This window comes from Panthera pardus, unplaced genomic scaffold (genome assembly GCF_024362965.1).
Source record: "Panthera pardus isolate Hobbes unplaced genomic scaffold, ASM2436296v1 HiC_scaffold_20, whole genome shotgun sequence".
NCBI lineage: Eukaryota > Metazoa > Chordata > Mammalia > Carnivora > Felidae > Panthera > Panthera pardus.
Window position 1 is genome coordinate 1,057,288 of NW_026526766.1, and position 18,064 is coordinate 1,075,351.

At 55.1% G+C, this 18,064-nt stretch overlaps 1 protein-coding gene across 3 annotated transcripts; it reads left to right on the forward strand.

Moving 5' to 3' along the window:
• Positions 1-3,920: 3,920 nt before the first annotated feature.
• CARD19 (caspase recruitment domain family member 19) lies at positions 3,921-17,072 on the forward strand. Of its 3 annotated transcripts, XM_019434337.2 has the most exons (6): positions 3,921-4,145; positions 13,277-13,419; positions 14,857-15,010; positions 16,049-16,108; positions 16,293-16,364; positions 16,808-17,072. In XM_019434337.2, the coding sequence occupies exons 1-6, from the start codon at positions 4,139-4,141 to the stop codon at positions 16,921-16,923; spliced, it is 552 nt and encodes a 183-aa protein (XP_019289882.1). In that variant the 5' UTR covers positions 3,921-4,138; the 3' UTR covers positions 16,924-17,072. The 3 variants fall into 3 exon arrangements, with proteins under 3 accessions (XP_019289882.1, XP_053763673.1, XP_019289885.1); XM_053907698.1 differs by lacking the exon at positions 16,293-16,364; XM_019434340.2 differs by lacking the exon at positions 16,049-16,108 and having other exon boundaries at positions 3,923-4,145.
• Positions 17,073-18,064: the final 992 nt, after the last annotated feature.

Genomic DNA, 18,064 nt, shown 5'->3' on the forward strand with positions numbered 1-18,064 from the left:
GGGTGACCAGGGCGGTGGGCTCTCTGGTGTGTGGTTACAAGGACACTAATCGTAGGGATCAGGGCCCCACCCTTCGGACCCAGTTTACACTCAGTACTTCCTCAGAGGACCATCGCTAGAGACAGCCATGGGGCAGGGCCTCGATCCACGGATTTGGGGGACACGAGCATTCGGTCCGGAGCAGCCCCCTCGCCTCAGGGTTTATTGCTTGCTTGCGCTGTGCGGTCACAGGCCCCCAGCTGGGGGAGCAGCCCCATCCCAAGGGGGGGTCCACGACCTCTGGGAAGAGGAAGGGATGTGAAGGGTCCCTCAAGGCAGGGCTCTGGCCTGGGGGGCACGCACCTCACTCATGCGCACCACGCATTGACCAGACTGACGTCACGGGCCAGGAGGGTGACTCTCCTGGTGTGCCCTCCTCCTCTCCACCGCACGTGCTTCGAGGCCTGCCCCGGCCCTTCCAACACGCGAGACCCGCGGTGTTGAGGTGCTAGGATAGCTACGCCATCAGAGAACACCAGTCAGCCCTCAATACTGGGGCGCGGCCGTTCCTGTCCCCAGAAGAGGCTGAGCAGCATCAGGCAGCACCCCATCCCAGGTAGAACGTCCCCCGCTCGGGGGACAGTGGCTGGGGGAAAACTGCCTTGTGAGTCCATTTCTCAGCAACTTGGTTATCTGTGTGTACCATTTATCCACTGCTGGACAGCCAGCCACCGGGAAACCCTGGCTTAAAACCACAGCCGCCAGGTTACCATTTCGTCTCCTGGTTCTGTGGGTTTGCTGGGCACATCTGCCCCACGGCCCTTGTCAGCAGAGGCCGGGCTGGAATCTTCCAGGGGTATCTCCACACATACGTCTGGCAAGTGGCTGTGACTCAAAAGTAAGCGGCCCAGGAAACAAAGTGCGAGCTTCCTCAGGCCTGAACATTCAGGGGTTTAGATGCACTTCAGCTTCTGGACTCAGCAGAGACGAACTCCTGATTCTACCTGCCCCTTCCACTCCCCCAGGCCCAAACACCGATTCCACTTTCTCTGAGTCCCCACATCCAGTCCTGCAGAGAGTCCTTGTGACTCAACCTCAAAACCCATGTGGAACCCACTCGGTGTATCCAGCCTCTGGCTCCTGTCGCCCCGATTGTTGGAGTAGCTTCCTGGTCTCCTAGGCTCCTTGCCTCCATTCAGGGACCACCCTGCACACACGTGTGAATTTCCGCACAGAAAGAACCCTACCACAGGGTTGCTTTGGGGTTTTGAATTTCTAATTGTGGTAAAATATGCATAATATAAAAATTTACCATCTTAACCACTGTTAAGCATACAGTGCAGGGGCATTAAGTACATTCACACTCTTGTACACCCATCACCAACATGTTTCCAGAACTTTCCCATCTTCCCAGACTGAACCTCTGTACCCCTTAAACACTCCCCTGTCTCCTCTCTCCCCAGCACCTGGCACCCACCATCCGATACCGTCTGTCTATGGACTTGGCTGCCATAGGGATCTCATGTAAGTGGAATCCTACAGTATTTGACCTTTTGTGTCAGCTTATCTCACTTAGTCTTTAATGTTCTGTGCAACCAATTTTGAACGTGTGGAGGGGGCTTCCCCGCACACCAACAAGCAGTTCTCAGAAACCAGCAGAGTGGCCTACAGTTCAACTCACTGCTGACCCTGTCTGCCAGGAGAATTCGATCCCACAAGCTGCGGGCTGTCCTAGAGTGTCCCCCACCTGTCATGCTGCAGACGCCGGCCGTAAATCCAGTTCTCACCCGTGCATCTGACCAACTGGTTGTAAATCAGAGGTTCCCACCATCCCTTCCTTGGATTGGACTAATTTGCTAGAGTCGTTCACAGAACTCAGAAAGATGCACAGGGCAGCATGTGGACAGAGGGCACGGAGAGTCCAGGCACTCTCCAGGCAGACCACTCTCCCACACCAACGCGGAGGCTCTCTGACCCCTGTCCCTTAAGGCACGATTGATCTATTCATTGGCCCTTGGGGATTGACTCGAGCTCCAGACCCTCTCCTCTCTCCTGAGCCGAGGGGTGGATTGCAAGTTCTAACCCTCCAATCACATGGAGGTTTCTCTGGGCCACCAGCCCCATTCTTAGGTGACCTGGGGACATTCCAAAAGTCGCCTCATTAACATAACAAAAGGCACCTTTTTCTCTCCTTTAGGAAATCCCTAGGGTTTTAAGAGTTCTGCCAGGAGGAAGACCAAATATGTATTTCTTACTGTTAATCACAATATCACATTCAACATCATGTCCTCAAGGCTCATCCATGTTGCAGTAGGTGTCAGAATTTCCTTCCCTTTTAAGCCTGAACCCACTGTCTGGACACAGCGTATATACTAACCCGTTCCTCCGCTCACGCACACAGGCTGGCTTCTGCCTCTTGGCTACCGTGAATAATGCTGCTCTGAACACGAGTGTGCACACGTCTCTTGGAGACCCTACTGTTAATTCTTTCGTGTGTACAGAGGCTGTTTTCAAACCTATCAGTCAGAGATCACCACGCCCTCGTCTCAGCGCATAACCTCAAATACTGGGCCCTGGCTGCCTGGCCTGCGAGACTCTGCATGACTCCCCGGTCACCTCCCGACCTCACTGCTATTGCAGAGTCCAGTCCAGCCGCCAGACTGTCTCTCAAGCCTAGAAAGGTGGTCTATGCTTGGGCTCCTGCATGATACTGTTCCCCAGCCATCGTGTGGAGTTCTGCCTCCCTTTGGCTGGGCGTCTGCTTGGATGTCTGGTGCATTCAGTGAATAACTGCCAGGTAACCAGTTACCCTGAAACACAGTGGTTCAAAAACAATCGTCATTATCACCTGTTACTACAGCTCTCTGTTTCACGTGAGGTTTGGCAGGGTGGCTCTGGCTCTCTGTTGAGGCTGGGGCTGTGGTCTCACCTGACGGCTGGACAGGCGAGGATCCATCCATCGTCACTGTCCAGGTACTGCCCCCTTTAGGCTGATCCCTCCTGGCTACTGGACGTCCACCGGCCTTTGTCCCAGGCTTGTCCTTGTTCCTCCTACAGACTGACCTGCGTGACCTTGGGTAAGTCACTTCCTCTCTCAGAGCCTCAGTTTCCTCATTCGGGCGTGGGGCGCGGTGGCGCGGGGCAGGGAAGCCTACTGCGCCCAGCGTGGCTGAGCCACCTACTCCCGGGCGAGGCCATCTCGAGGGCGGGGCCTCGAGGGGGCGGAGCCTAGATGGGGCGGAGCCAGTAGGCGGGCGTCGGCAGTAGGGGAAGGTGAGCCAGGGCTGGGGGCGGGGCTGGAGTGGGGGGCTCAGAGTCCTGGTCGTCGCCGGAAGGGGCGGGGCCATGTTGGGGGCGGAGTTTGGAACCCTGGGACAGGATGGCGGGACGGGACTTATTGAGGGGCGGAGCTAAGGGCTTGTGAGGCCCCTGTACCCTATGCGGGTTGGAAACTCCAGACTTCAGAAGGCGGGGCCGGGCTCAGTGAGGGGCGTGGCTCAGGGCTGTAGAAGCGACCTAACAGACGTCAGCAAGGGTGGGGCTCAGTGGAGTCGGAGCTTAGAGCCCTAGCATAGGCGAAGACGCCTGCGGCGCCCGGGATGGAAGGGCCTCAGAGAGGGGTGGGGCCAAGAACTCCTGCCAGAGCCGTAGGTGCCTCCAGAGGGGGAGGTGTTCAAGTGGGGGCGGGGCTTAGGACCTTCGCGGCCAGGCCACAGGTCTGGGGGCGGAGCATAACGTCCGGAGGAGGCGGGGCTCGAATGGGGAGCGGGGCTTTGGGCCCTCGCGGCGCCGCGGCTGCCGCTGGGGGCGGAGCATAACGGGAAGGGGCGGGCTCAGTGGGGGCGGGGCCTATAACTTCTACGGGTGCCGTAGGTATCTCGGGTGGAGGCGGGGCTCGAGCGGGGTCAGGGCTTGGGACGCTCGCGGCGCTGCCGCTGCCTCTGTGGGCGGAGCATAACGGGAAAGGGCCGGCTCAGTGGGGACGACTTGGGACTGTGGCGGCGACACCGCCGAGACCGGGGCGAGGCCTGCCGGGAGGCGGGCCTGCCGGGAGGGGGCGGAGCGAGTGGGACCGGGCGAGCGGCGGACAGACGACCTAACGGGTGGACGGCGGCAAGGGGACGGGCCGGGCCCGGCCGGGAGCGCGCCGTGCGTCGCCATGACAGGTGAGAGCGGGCCGGGCCGGTGTCCAGCCTGCCAGCCCGGGACCGGCGCGCGGCCGCGGTGACCCCCCGGTGCTGCCCCGGTGGCAGCTCCTCGCGGCAGCGGCCAGTGACCTTGGTCCGTGACCGCCTCTCTGTGGGCGGGACGACGACCGGCCGGGGGCGGTGGTCGGAGCCTGGAGGGGCCGTGGGCGAGGGGCTGGGGTGATGCTGAGGCCTGACAGGGGGAGGCGAGGGTGAAAAGGGCACCAGCAGTCTTCGCGGGGGTCATCCTGGCCACCTGACACCCGTGTATAGTACCAGTGGGACTCTTGTTTGGGGTCAGGCCCAGGAGAACCGGGGACACAGACTCAGCCAGCACCCCTGGGCTTTGTGCTGCGTGCAGGGCGGCCCTGCCCCCTCCAGATTCTCCCAGAGTGGGGTCTGAAGTGCAGCCAAACCCCCAGAGCCTGTGTGGCCCGCAGAACCCACCTGCCTCCTGGTCCCAGCTGAGCAGGGTCACCTTGTTGTGTGGGACTTCCACTGATGGAGAGACCTGGTGATGGAGATGGGTTGGCCAGGGATCTCATGACAGCATGGTCAGGGAATGTTCTTGCTCCCCAGGGCCCCACTCTTCCAACCTCCGGGGTGGCAGAGGGCTCAGGGAGGCTCCCAAAGGTCCTGTTCTCTCCCCGGTGCTCACTGGAGTCCCACAAATAGGATTTCATGGGCTAGTTCCTGGTGTCTTCTGGGACACCAGTGTCCCAGCGTAGGTCGGAAGAGACCCCAGCTGCACCCTATTCGCCTGTCACCTCCCAGAACCCTTCTCATTTGTGGCTGCTTTTTCTGAGAGCCTGCTGTGCCCTTGGCCCCGTGTCAGGTGTAGAAGGACATGTAGGATATTGTCTGTATGTGGATGAGGAAATAAAGGCTCAGGTTGGACAGGTGCCAAGCACCAGGCTACCTGGGTGGTCAGGGGCAGAACTAGACCTGTGCCCTGCCCAGGCCCCTCAAGGTCCTGTGGGAGCCTCTCCACAGCCCCTTTCTTGCAGCCAAGTCTGAGCGCTGAGCCTCTAGAGATCCCTCCCGTCACAGCTCCTCATTTTGGGGGCAGGAAGCTGAGGCCCAGAGAGTGCGGGCAGCTTTGCCAGGCTGCAGGGATGAAATCCTTGGCTCGTTCCTGTGCCATGACTGGGGGGTCTGCCTTGTGCTGGTTCTGGGGCCTTCATGACAGGTTGCAGGGTGGGCATTTGGACCCAATGTGTCTGCACAGGGCCGACGCTGGCCAGGTGTCACTGCAGCTGTTACTGTTCTGTGGACCCAGGTGTGCTGGGGAGTGAGCCCTCTCAGCGCCACACCTGAGGCCAGGTCCAGAGCCCAAGCAGGAGGGGATTCTGAGCGGGTCAGGGACTGCAGTGGGGAGGGAGCCATGGAAACTCAGGGAGGCCTCTTGAGGGGAGGACGGTGAGCTGAGTACAGGTTAGCCAGGGGGAAGCCAAGGGACAGGGTTCTCATCCTTTGGCAGGGGTCCCAAGCAGCATGGTGCCACGGCAGGGGCGGGGGGCGGCTGCTGTGCAGGACAGCTCAGGAACCTGGGGTGAAGGCACCTGGGGTAGCTCCCACAGGGCCTTGAGTGCCACGCAGGGGTAAGGGGTTGGGGGCTCTGTGGTTTTGGCACCAGCTGAGCAAGTAGGTGGGGGAGGTGGGGCTTGGCAGAAGTTGCTGGCAGAGTCGGGTGGGTTTGTGCCAGAACATTCGACTCCATCCTGTAAGAGCTTTCTGGGGCTGTTACTCAGGACCCAGGACCAAAGTTTCCTGTGCATTTTCCTTCCTGGGTGTGGCCATCTGGGTGTGGTTTTCCTGCACGGCTTCCAGCCACCACGGAAAGCTTCAGCCCTAGGCTGTGTATGCCCTGTGCCGGGTGACTCATGCTTGCTGCCGTGGAGACTCCACCTAGCTAGGGCTGCAGCCGGAGGACCGCCAGTGTGCTGGCCGTGGTCCACCGACAGTCCATGCATCCAGAACTCTTTAGTGAGTGCCTGCTGTATGCCTGCCCTGTGCACGAGTGCACACGCTGTAGAGGCAGTGCTGGGCAGAATAGCCTGGGGTCAGGATGCAGCTAATTGAACAGTTAATTAGTACGTTAATTAGGCGAGTGGGAAGTCTTGGATGTCAAGAGGCAGTGGCTTGACACAGCCACAAAGCTTTGGATGCCACCAAGTTGTGCCTGGCTCCAGCCTCCATCTTCACTCTCTAGTGGCTGAGGTCTTGGGCAGGTCCCTCATCTATTCCCATCTGGAAATGGGCGCGATGGTCTTGCTAGAGCCGCAGAGCTGATGGGGCGATGAAGATGATCTGCACGCAAAGAGCCTGTAGAGTGCCCGGTCACGGGGCACACGCCGTCAGCCGGCTCAGAGGGGCTACGAGTGGTGACGCCAGGTGACCGGGAAAGTCCTGCCTATGTGGCCCTGGCAGATCTTTCGGTGTCCCTGGGGGTGACTTCCTCACCATGGTGAGGCTGCTGACGGGTGCGTCTGCCAGGTAGACTTTCAGGACCTGGGAGGACCCAGAAGTTAGAAATGCATATTTTTGAGGGAAAAGACCAGCCAGGAGGAGGTGGCAGTGGGAGAGAGAGGTGAGGAGGACAGATGGTGTGTTGAGTAGGCCCCATGGCGGAAATCTAGGAGGGGCCCTTCTTGTTCCCACATGATGACCCCATTTGAAAAAATCAACTTTATTGAGGTATTATTTACTCACAACAAATGCATTTATTCTTCTTAAACATTTTTTAAGTTTATTTATTTATTTTGAGAGAGAGAGAGTGGGGGAGGGGCAGAGAGAGAGGGAGAGACCATCCTAAGCAGGCTCTGTGCTGTCATCACAGAGCCAGACATGGGGCTCCATCCCACAAACCGTGAGATCCTGACCTGAGCTAAGATCAAGAGTCAGTTGCTTAACCGACTGAGCAACCCAGGTGTCCCCAAATGCACCTATTTTTTAAAAATGCTTTAATTTTTATTTTAGAGAAAGAGTGCACACACATAAGTGGGGGAGGGGCAGAGAGAGAGGGAGACACAGAATCTGAAGCAAGTTCCAGGCTCCGAGCTGTCAGCCCAGAGCCCGACTCAGGGCTTGAACCCACAGACAGTGCAATCATGATCTGAGCCGAAGTCAGATGCTCAACTGAGCCACCCAGGTGCCCCAAACATCTGATTCTTGATTTCAGTTCAGGTCATGATCCCAGGGTTGTAGGATCAAGCCCCGTGTAGGACTCCACGCTGGGCATGGAACTTGGTTAAGATTCTCTCTCTCCCTCTGCCCCTCCCTCCCACATGCATAGGCTTGTGCTTTATCTCAAAAAAATAAACATTAAAAAAAACCGAGTCTGTATGAATTTTAGAAGAAAAACAAGAAACATCATTGGAGTTTGGATAGGAATTGCGCGGACTCCATAGATCACTTTGGGAATTATTGTCATCTTCACGACATTAAATCTTCTAATCCATGAACAGAGGGTATATTAATTTGTATCTTTTAAATTTCTTTCAGTGATGTTTTGAAGTTTTCAGTGTACAAGTCTTTTACCTTCTTGGTTGAATTTACTCCTAAGTATTTTATTATTTTTGATGACATTGTAAGTGGAATTGTTTTCTTATTTTCTTTTTTGGATTGTTGATTGTTAGTGTATGGAGATGCAACTGGTTGTTGTGTATTGATTTTGTATCTTGCAGCTTTGCTGAATTTGTTGATTAATTTTAACCTTTTTAGAGTTTTCTAGATAGAAGATCATGTCATCTGCAAAAAGAGATCATTTTACTTATTCCTTTTTTTTGAATTTTTTTAAATGTTTTTATTTATTTTTGAAGGAGAAAGAGACAGAGCATGAGTGGGGGAGGAGCAGAGAGAGAGGGAGACACAGAATCAGAAGCAGGCTCCAGGCTCTAAGCTGTCAGCACAGAGCCTGATGCGGGGCTTGAACCCACAAACTGTGAGATCATGATCTGAGCCAAAGCCAGACACTCAACCGACTGAGCCACCCAGGCGCCCCCCTTTTTTTTAATTTTTTTTTTTTTACTTATTCCTTTTCATTTGAATAACTTTTTTTTTTTTTTTTGTCTAATTGCTCTGGCTAGAACTTCCAGTAATGCATTGAAAAGAAGTAGTGAGGGTGGGCCTCTTGCTTGGTTTCTGATCTTAGGGGAAAAGCTTTCAGACTTTTACCATTAAGCATGATATTTGCTGAGTGTTTTTCATGTGTGACTTTCATCATGTTGAGGAAATTTTCTTCTAAATTTATTGAATGCTTTTTTCCTTTAATCAAGAAGGAATATTGCATTTGTCAAACGCCTTTCTGCATCATTTGAGATGACCGTGATAATCGTCTGTGTGTTTCTTCATTCTATTAACATAATGTATTACATTGATGGATTATCTTATGTTGAACCACCCTTGCATTCTGGTGTATAATCCTTTTAATATGCTGCTGAATTCAGTTTACTAGTATTTTGTTGAAGATTTTGGCATCTGTGTTTATAAGTGATATTGGTCTGCAATTTTCTTGTAGTTATCTGTGACTGGTTTTGGTATCAGGGTAATGCTGGCCTCATGGAATGAGTTAGGAAGTGTTCCCTCCTCTATGTTTTTTGGAAGAATTGTAGAAGCTTTGGTATTTAAATGTTGGGTAGAATTCACCAGTGGAGCCATCTGGTCCTGAGCTTTTATTTGTTAGGACAGTTTTGATTACTAATTGAATCTCCTTACTAGTTAGAGGTCCATTGAGATTTTCTCCGTGTTCATGTTTTGGTTATGGTAGATTGTGTGTTTTTAGGGATTTGTCCACTTCATCTAGTTTGTCCAGTTTGTTGGCTTACACATTTTCCAAGTATTCTTTTATAATCCTTTTTATTTTTGTAAAATTGGTAGTTCATTTCCTACTTTTATTTCTGATGTTAGTAATTTGAGTCTTTTTTCTTTGTAAGTCTAGCTAACAGTTTGTCAATTTGCTGATCTTTCCAAAGAACCAAGTTTTGTTTTTGGTTTTGTTTTTTCTATTTTCCATGTCAATTATCTTTGGTATAATCTTTATTATTTCCTCCCCTTCTGCTATTTTGAGTCTAGTTTGCTCTTACCTTCCTACTTCCTTAAGGTGTAACATTAGGTTGCTGATTTGAAATCTTTCTTCTGGTGTAAAGTGTGCATTTACAGCCTAAATGGCATCTTCCAAACTGTTTTCATGGCATCCCTTACATGTTGGTGTGTTGTACTTTTATTTTCAGTTGTCTCAAGGTACTTGCTAATTTCCCTTGTGATTTCTTCTTTGATCCATTGTTTCATTTTCACATACAAGTGAATTTTCTAGTTTTCCTTCTGTTACTGATTTTTGGCTTTATTCCATGTGATCAGAAAGACCCTTTGTATGATTTCAGCCTTTTTAAAGATATTAAGACTTGTTTTGTAGCCACATTTGTTTTATGGTCTGTCCTGGAGGATGTTCTATGTGTGCTTGAGAAGAATGTACAGGTCCACCTTGGAGCTATTGTGAGTTCGGTCCCAGACCACCACAGTAAAGCAAATATTGCAACGAAGTGAGTCCAGTAAAAAAAAAACAACAAAAAACAAAAAACTAAACAGTGAGCCCAGTATATTTCTTGGTGTCCCAGCACATATAAAAGTTATGTTTACATTATGCTGTACTCTATCAAGTGCACAGTAGCATTATGTCTTAAAAACAATGTGTATACCTTAATTAAAAACATCTTATTGCTAAAAAATGCTACCAATTATCTGAGTTTTCAGCAACTCATAATCACTGATCACAGATCACCATAACAATTGTAATAATAATGAGAAGGTTTGAAATACGGTTTGAAGAATGAAAAGTTTGAATTGCAAGAATTATCAAAACGTGACACAGAGACCCAAGTGAGTCGATGCTGGTAGAAAAGTGGCTCCAGTGGACTTGCTCAGAGCGGGCTCGGCACAGACCCACAGTTTGTAAAATCGCAGAATCTGCAAAGTGCTGTAAAGGGAGGTGCACCTGTATTTTCTGCTGCTGTTGGGTGACTGCAGTCCGGGTGTGTTGGCCCTCGTTGGTTTATCATGTGGCTCACACCCTCCGTTCCCTTACTGGTCATCTGTGTGGTGTTTCTGGCTATTACTAAGAGTGCGGTACTGGGGCACCTGGGTGGGTCAGGCAGTCAAGCGTCCGACTTCAGCTCAGGTTGTGATCTCACAGCTCGTGAGTTCGAGCCCTGCATTGAGCTCTGTGCTGACAGCTCAGAGCCTGGAGCCTGCTTTGGATTCTGTGTCTCCCTCTCCCTCTGCCCCTCCCCCACTCACGCTCTGTCTCTCTCTCTCTCTCTCAAAAATAAACATTAAAAAAATAATAAAAGTGTGCCACTGAAATCTCCAACTGATACTATTTTTCATTATTAGTAAATCTTTACTATTATCTGGGGGCTCTAATACCTGGCTCATGTGCTTATTAGATCTTCTTGGTGAATTGACTCTATTATTAACGTTGATATACTTCTTGGTCTTTTGTAACAGTTTTTGATGCAAAGTCGATCTTGGCTTCTATGCGCAGAGCCACCCTGCTCTCTTTGAGTTGCTATTTGCAGCGACATCTTTTCCCTTCTTTTCACTTTCGGCCCATGTGTGTCTTTGGATCTGAGTCTTTTGGAGACAGCTCATAGTTGAATCATATGTTTTTAATCCTCAGAGGACAAACAACTCTGTTTCTCCTCTGCTCCTACACGCAGCACTCATACCTCTGAGGACTCCTGGCACTTCTGGTCACCAGGTATGCGGTCCCTCACCTCCATCAAGCAGTCCCCTGACACCAGCTGGGGGTGTCACAGTTCACCTCCCGACGCTGTCTCCCTGGGGATGGCCTCAGTTCCCACTTGTGAAGAGCTCGGTCCTGTACACTGTCCCCGCTACAGACCCCGGTCACAAGGCTTCTCACCGACTTGCTATAAACCGAGGGTCCTGTGACCCCCTTTTTTGGTTCAGTCATTTGCTACAGCTCACAGAATCTGGGAGAACACTTTCCATACTAGTGCTGATTTATCACAGAAGGATACAAGTGAACGTCCACACACACAGGGTGCTTAGAGCAAAGAACTCGGGAAGGGGCCCAGAGCCTCTGTGTCCCTGCCGGGCCAGCCGCCCCAGCGCCTCCATGTGCTCGGCAACCTGGAAGCTCGTCCAGCTCCATCCTCTTGGGGTTTTACGCAGGTTTTATTACATAGGCGTGATTGATTCAATGATTGGCCATTGGTGATGGGTTCGGCCTGCAGCCCCTCTCCCCTCTAAGCCTCATGTGGTTGGCTCCACTGGCAACCAGTCCCATCTTGTGGGTATTTAGGGGCTTTAGAAGAGTCACCTTGTGCACACGGCCAGATGAGGTTGAAGGGGGCTCGTTAGGAACAAAAGACAGCTTCATCCTCATGGCTCATCTCTTAGGACGTTCCAGGGGGTTCAGGAGCCCTGTGCCAATATATATTTCTTATTAGAAATCACAGTATCAAAATTCCATTTTGCCAATCTGCGTCTGTTAATCTGTTTACATTTTTTAAAAATGTTTATTTACTTTTGAGACAGAGCATGAGCATGGAAGGAGCAGAGAGAGAGGGAGACACAGAATCGGAAGCGGGCTCCAGCCTCTGAGCTGTCAGCCCAGAGCCTGACGTGGGGCTCGAACTCACAAGCCGTGAGATACTGACCTGAGCCGAAGTCAGAGGCTTAACCGACTGAGCCACCCAGGTGCCCCTGTTTACATTTATTTTTTTGAGAGCTTTTATTTTCTAAGTAATCTCTACACCCAATGTGGGGCTCGAACTCATGATCCCGCGATCAAGAGTTGCATGCTCCACTGACTGAGCCAGATAGGCGCTCCTTAATCTGTTTACATTTAAAGTAATTACTGCAGTCACTGGGGTGCCTGGGTGGCCCCATGGGGGAGCCTCCGACTTCAGCTCAGGTCATCATCCCACGGTGATTTCAGGCCTGTGTCCGACACCTTTGTGCTGACAGCTCAGAGCCTGGAACCTGCTTCGGATTCTGTGTCTCTCTCTTTGTCTCTGCCCCTCCCCCTGCTCATTCTCTCTCTCTCTCTCTCACTCTCAGAAGTAAATATTAAAAAAAATAATAATGAACTAATTACTGCAATTACTGATAATGAATTGCTTGTTTCTGCATTTTTGCTGTTTGTTTTCTGTAGGTCTTGTAGCTTTTTGTCCTTTATCCATTACTACCTTCTTTCATGTTTAGTTGATTTTCTGTAATAACATTTTTTATTTCCTTTTGTGGATATTCCACGGATATTTTCTTTGTGGCTACCATGAGAGTTCCACATAACATCCTAAAGTTATAACCATCTAATGTGAATTGATATCAACTTAATTCCAGTCACACACAAAAACTCTCCTCCTCTGCAGCTCTGCCCTCACCCAGTGCCCGTGTCCGCCAGCAAGTGGGACAGGCTGGCACTGGTGGGGGGGGCGGTGCACGTGGTCACACAGTGGATGCTCTGGGATTCAGCCCCTTCCTTGGGGATCCTGTGCCTCCCACCAACCACTGACCCACCCCTGGACTTTAAAGGCCTGTCATTCTAAAGAACATTCTTAATGGGAAAAAAGGCATGGCAGTGATGCCGCGATGCCAGGACCCTGGCTGGGCACACCGGTCTGCTTTGTGGCAGCCTCACAAGGCCGGGCAAGCTCACGTGTCCCGTGGCCATGCCAGCACGGGCCACCCAGCCCTGCGCCCCTGTCCCTGTGGGAACAGCAGCCAGGGGAGCTGCAGGGTCGGGCCTTCTCCAGGCTGGTGTGTCCCTGCAACAGGCCCTGGCGGGGGGGGGGGGGGCGACCCAGGGACAGCGGACTTGGCCTGAGTTTATCTCCTGCTGTAAGCTCTCAGGCGTAGCAGAGAAGAGCTGGAGTCTGTGGTCCCACACACTAGTGCGCCCCATCTCTGGCAGGGGGGTGGCAGGACACGGGGGTTCCGGGCTGTGCATAGCCTGCACGGGTGGGACGGCTTACGGCTGATGTGCCGCCCGGGGGCTTGGGGGCCATGCCACGGGTGGCATGTGGGCCCCGTTGGCGCTCCTCGGCCGTGTGGGCTCATGCCCTCCGTGCTCTCTGCTGTTTCAGAGCAGACCTACTGTGACCGCCTGGTCCAGGACACGCCTTTCCTGATGGGCCACGGACGCCTCAGTGAGCAGCAGGTGGACAGGATCATCCTGCAGCTGAACCGCTACTACCCCCAGATCCTCAGCAACAATGATGCAGAGAAGGTGCTGGGGTGGGGGGAGGCGGGGGGGGGGCGGCACATCTCTCCCTCCCTGTCCCTCCCTCCCTGGGCTGGGAGAAAGTGGGTGGGGGGGTGGGAGGGTGGAGAAGGACAGTGGAGGTGAAAGCCTGACTCCTTGCAGTGACGTTGGGCCCGGAACACCGGCTCCTTGAGCCTCAGTCTCTCCCCGTGTCCTCGGGGCCTGCCAGCCCTCCAGAGCCACTGGAAGCATCACAGGAGACAGGACAGTGTGCCACTGCGTGTGACAAGCCTGGGAGGGGAGAGGGGGCGGGGGCGCTGGCCGGGCTCACCCCAATGCCGCAGGGCTCCGCACCCTGCCTCTTCCAAAGGCTCAAGAGCGGACACCGAGGGAGGTGGGTGCACCTCGCCTGAGCCGCCCTTTCCCTGACTCCCCCTCAGGGCCAGGGCTTTGGGGTGTGGGGCCCCCTCCAGCCGAGTGGCTGAGTGAGCCCCACTCTCGGGGCTGCAGGGCTGCCTACAGGGCTTGGGGCCTCTCCTGGGCACGGTGAGGCTGACCCCCAACACAGCTGGAAGGCTCGTGGGCCCTGCCACTGGCTCAGACGCTCAGGTTGTGAAAGTCTACAGCAAAGGAAAAGTACGGGTGGAGTTCATACCTTACTATTGTAATTAAAAGTCTGATACACGTTCATTATATAAATATTTGAGAAGTTTCAGACGTTTATACAAGAAGAAGGAGAGTCCTGCATGCACATTGCCACGCTGTTCTGCTCCTTGGTCTCTCTGGCTCCTACCGTCCGCTTGCAGTTTGTTACACTCTGGTTCTGAGTGGAATGGTATGCTGCCACCAGGTGGCAGCACCGGGCCACAGCCTCCAGGTCCTGCATCAATGCCACCTGCCGGCTCACTGACCTTTAGAACCATACATTTCTCCATGAACTCCTCAGAAGATTCTGGGTTATTTTGTTTTGTTTTCCTGCTTAGCCCTCCGTTTTTAAATTCCTCGAGTCACATTCCTGTTGACTATAAACTACTAGAAGTTATTACTTATGACATCACCTCCTTGATTCCTTGTAGCCTTTTTACAAGTGAAGAAACAGAGTCCCAAGGTGTAAAATGACCTGCCAAAGTCACATGGCAAACCATCAGCTTTTAACAGGTGGAACAATGTCACCACTGTCTTTCTTGATGACCTGTCCTGGCCTCCACAGGGAGGGGGCTCCACAGGGAGGACCAGTGGCTGTGCTGTGACCACAGCACCGGCTTGGGCGCCACGTGGGTGGGCTGTGGCCCTGGTGGCACTTGATGCCTCCTCTGGGTGCTCTGTGCTGCCGCCCCCGCCGCACCCCGGGCAGGGGCCCCTCTGATGCAGAAGCTGGAGCCCAGGGCAGAGCCAGAGCCCCCAGCCTCCTTGGCCCTGCCCCTCCAGCCTGACCTTTCCACGCACCCTTTCCACCCCCAGTTCCGGAATCCCAAGGCGTCCCTGCGAGTGCGGCTCTGTGACCTGCTGGGCCACCTGCAGCGGAGCGGCGAGCGGGACTGCCAGGAGTTCTACCGGGCCCTGTACATCCACGCGCAGCCCCTGCACAGCCGCCTGCCCAGCCGGCTGGCCCTGCGTAAGTGCGCCCCCCGCGCCCCCAGACAGGAGCAAGCTGTCGGATGCGGACACTGCCGTTACACAGGAGGAGGCGTCTGGCGGGTGTGGCTCCGCCCTCCCTCCAGCCTGGTGCCCTGGGGCCCGTCACCTGCGGGCTGGGGGCCGCTCACGGCTGTGCCAGCCTTGAGTATCTGTGCCCCCATGGCAGAAACTGAGGTCGTGCCCACAACTGAGGATGCCCTGGCCGGGGGCGGGGGGATCCCCGTAATGTGGGCGTTTCTGTAGAACGATGTCAGGCACGGTGGCTGGTCTGAGGCATGCACGCTTTGGTTTCAAGGGTTTTGGCCGAGAGCTCAAGAGGCACGTGAGTCCCGAGGGACCCTCTGAGCTGCGTGTGGGGATGGAGGAGACACAGGCGGGGATGGCAGTCCAGGCCTGAGACCTCTGTGCCCTGGTCCCCTGGAGGAGGGGCCGGTGTCCCTCGATCTTCTGATGGGAAGCCAGAGGCCTGAGGGACAGGGTGGCTCACCCTGACTGCTCAGCTGGGACCCCGGGGCAGGTGTCCCTGACCTGAGGATGAGCTCTGGTCCAGGACCCGTGTGTCACACCAGCCACTGGGGGGCCCCACAGTCTGGCTGGGCATCAAGCACCTTCCAGGCTCCTGGGCCATCAGCAGGTGACTGGTTGGGGAGGTCTGGGAGAGAGTGTGCCCTGCCCTCGTATGGACATCACCAGACTTGGGATGGTACGCTCGGTGCCTGCCTCCGCACGGAGCGATGCCCCCTACCCATGGCCCTCAGGGTCTCAGGATGTGGACAGAAGGAGATCCAAAACTCAGGGTTCTGTGACGCTGATCCCACGGTTCCCTCCCTGGTGCTTTCTGCCACGCCTGGCCCAGAAGGCCGGCTGGGTGTGTGTACAGCCTGGTCCGGCCCAGCCTAGGGGTTCCGGGGGTGGAGGGAAGGAGCCTGAGCAGCCCCTTGGTTTCCTGCAGGCGGGACGACCACCCTCCTCTGGCCGGCCCACAACTAACCGAGCCCTGTGATTTTGTTTCCAGAGAACTCAGATTGCACAGAGCTAGACTCCGGCACCGTGGGCCGCGAGCTCAGTGACAGGGGTAACGGCCTCCCACGTCCCCCACCCTGTCCCCCACCCAGGGCTCCGTCTCTGCCTCAGGGTCTTCTCCTTTCCGAGTCAGACTCGGTCCTGCCTTCCCATTGACTGGGCCCCAGGGTGCTCGCTGGGGCGCCCGCCGTCTGGGCTCAGGCGGCCATGTGCCCACATGCCCCCTTTCTCCCCAGGACCCGTGGCCTTCCTGGCCTGCCTCGGCCTGGCCGCGGGGCTGGCGCTCCTCGTCTACTGCTGCCCTCCAGGTGGGTGCCGCCTGCCAGGCCCAAGCACCGAGCCCCCTGGCCTCCCTGTGCCTCAATTTCCTAGCCTGTGTGGTGGGACGGCAGTGGGGCCCAGTTTGCAGGCACAGGAAGAAGAGGGAGTATGGGGGCTCCACCACCCCCCAGGGGTCGGAGGGTGACAGCCCCTGGCGGGAGGCAGGGTGCAGCCGGGGCTCTGGGGGCCCCTGTCCTGTGTGTGGCCTGGAGTAGGGTGCCCACCTCTGGCCCCCATGTCACAGCCCTGGCAAATGGACGGGGGCCCGCAGCCCAGCATGGCAGCTGCCGTCCCTGCCTGGCCACACTGGGCCTGTCACCGTTGTGGACGGGGAGCCACAGGCCCACTTGGCAGGGACGCCCCACGCCGCTTGGCTGTGGGGCTGCACAGGCACGTCAGTGGCAGTGTCTGAGACCACCTTGTCTTCCAGACCCCAAGGTGCTGCCGGGGGCCCGGCGTGTCCTGGGCTTCTCCCCCATCATCGTCGACAGGCACGTCAGCCGCTTCCTGCTGGCCTTCCTCACAGATGACCTGGGAGGGCTCTGATGACCCTGCCCCCACCAAAGAACCCCGCCTGCCTGCCGAGTGGGCCCCACTTTTCTAAATGTTTATTTTTCACTATTTATACTTTTTTAAGAAAGTTACCTTCGCCTGACAAAGGTGCTCAACATTAAATGTTGGAGTCTTGTCGCTTCCCTTGGGAATGTTTTCTGGACGATTCTGACTTGAGACCCTGTGGTGTCTTGGCTGGCGGGGCTGACTCTGAGGGCTCTCAGTGTCCCACACTCAGCCCGGGGCCAGGTCCTGCTCAGGCTGCCCCAGCCCCCACTGCCCCTCAGCACCCACCCCCAACATCCCCCCACCTCACCGTCTCCCCAGAAGGTCCCTCCTCTCTTTCCCCTTCTCCCTCCCACTGTGCCTCTCCAGAGCCCACACCTCTCACTTGGAGCCCCTCTGTAGTCTTCTGTCTGGCACGCGGTCCGCCCCCCACACCCATCCCCCCATCCCGGCCCATCACCTCGCCCTTCCCGGCCACCAGCCCAGGTGGGAGGGCTGGGTGGGGGCACTGCCCCGCCATCTGTCAGCCCCTGCCTGGGGCCACGGGGGGGCACCAGCTGCACATACCAAGATGCCCCAAGAAGCCCCATGCCCATATGTGTTCACTCCACCCAGCGACCCCAGCAGGTGGGGGCTGCATCCCTGCTTTCCTGAAGAGGATACTGAGGTTACTCAGCCAGGAAAAGGGGGACCTGGCACGTGAGGGGGTCTAAGATTCACCACTGCCTTCATTCTCTTCTGTGATGTGTCCTAAAGGGACCCTTCACAGCCCCTTGTCCCCATCTAGTCACCAGAGCCAACACCCGGGTCCAGGGCCCTGCCTGACCTCACCCGCCTCTGTCCTGGGAGTGGAGTCCCTCCCTACCACGAGGTAAGACCTGGGCTTAATGGGTCTGGGGTGGGTCCATTGGGCCTAGAAATGAGCCCAAGGTCTTGTCCCAGATTCCAGGCAGAAACTCAGAACAAAACAGTCCACAAAACCTTCTAGAACTTTTAGAGTTGACAAATGTCATTGTGCCATCCAGGGTCCTGGCCTCTGGCTCCTCCCCACTGCCCCCACCAGCCTGGGGTTTGCACCACCCCCCTCATCCTCATCTTGGGGACACTGGCCTATCCCCTCAACCGGGGT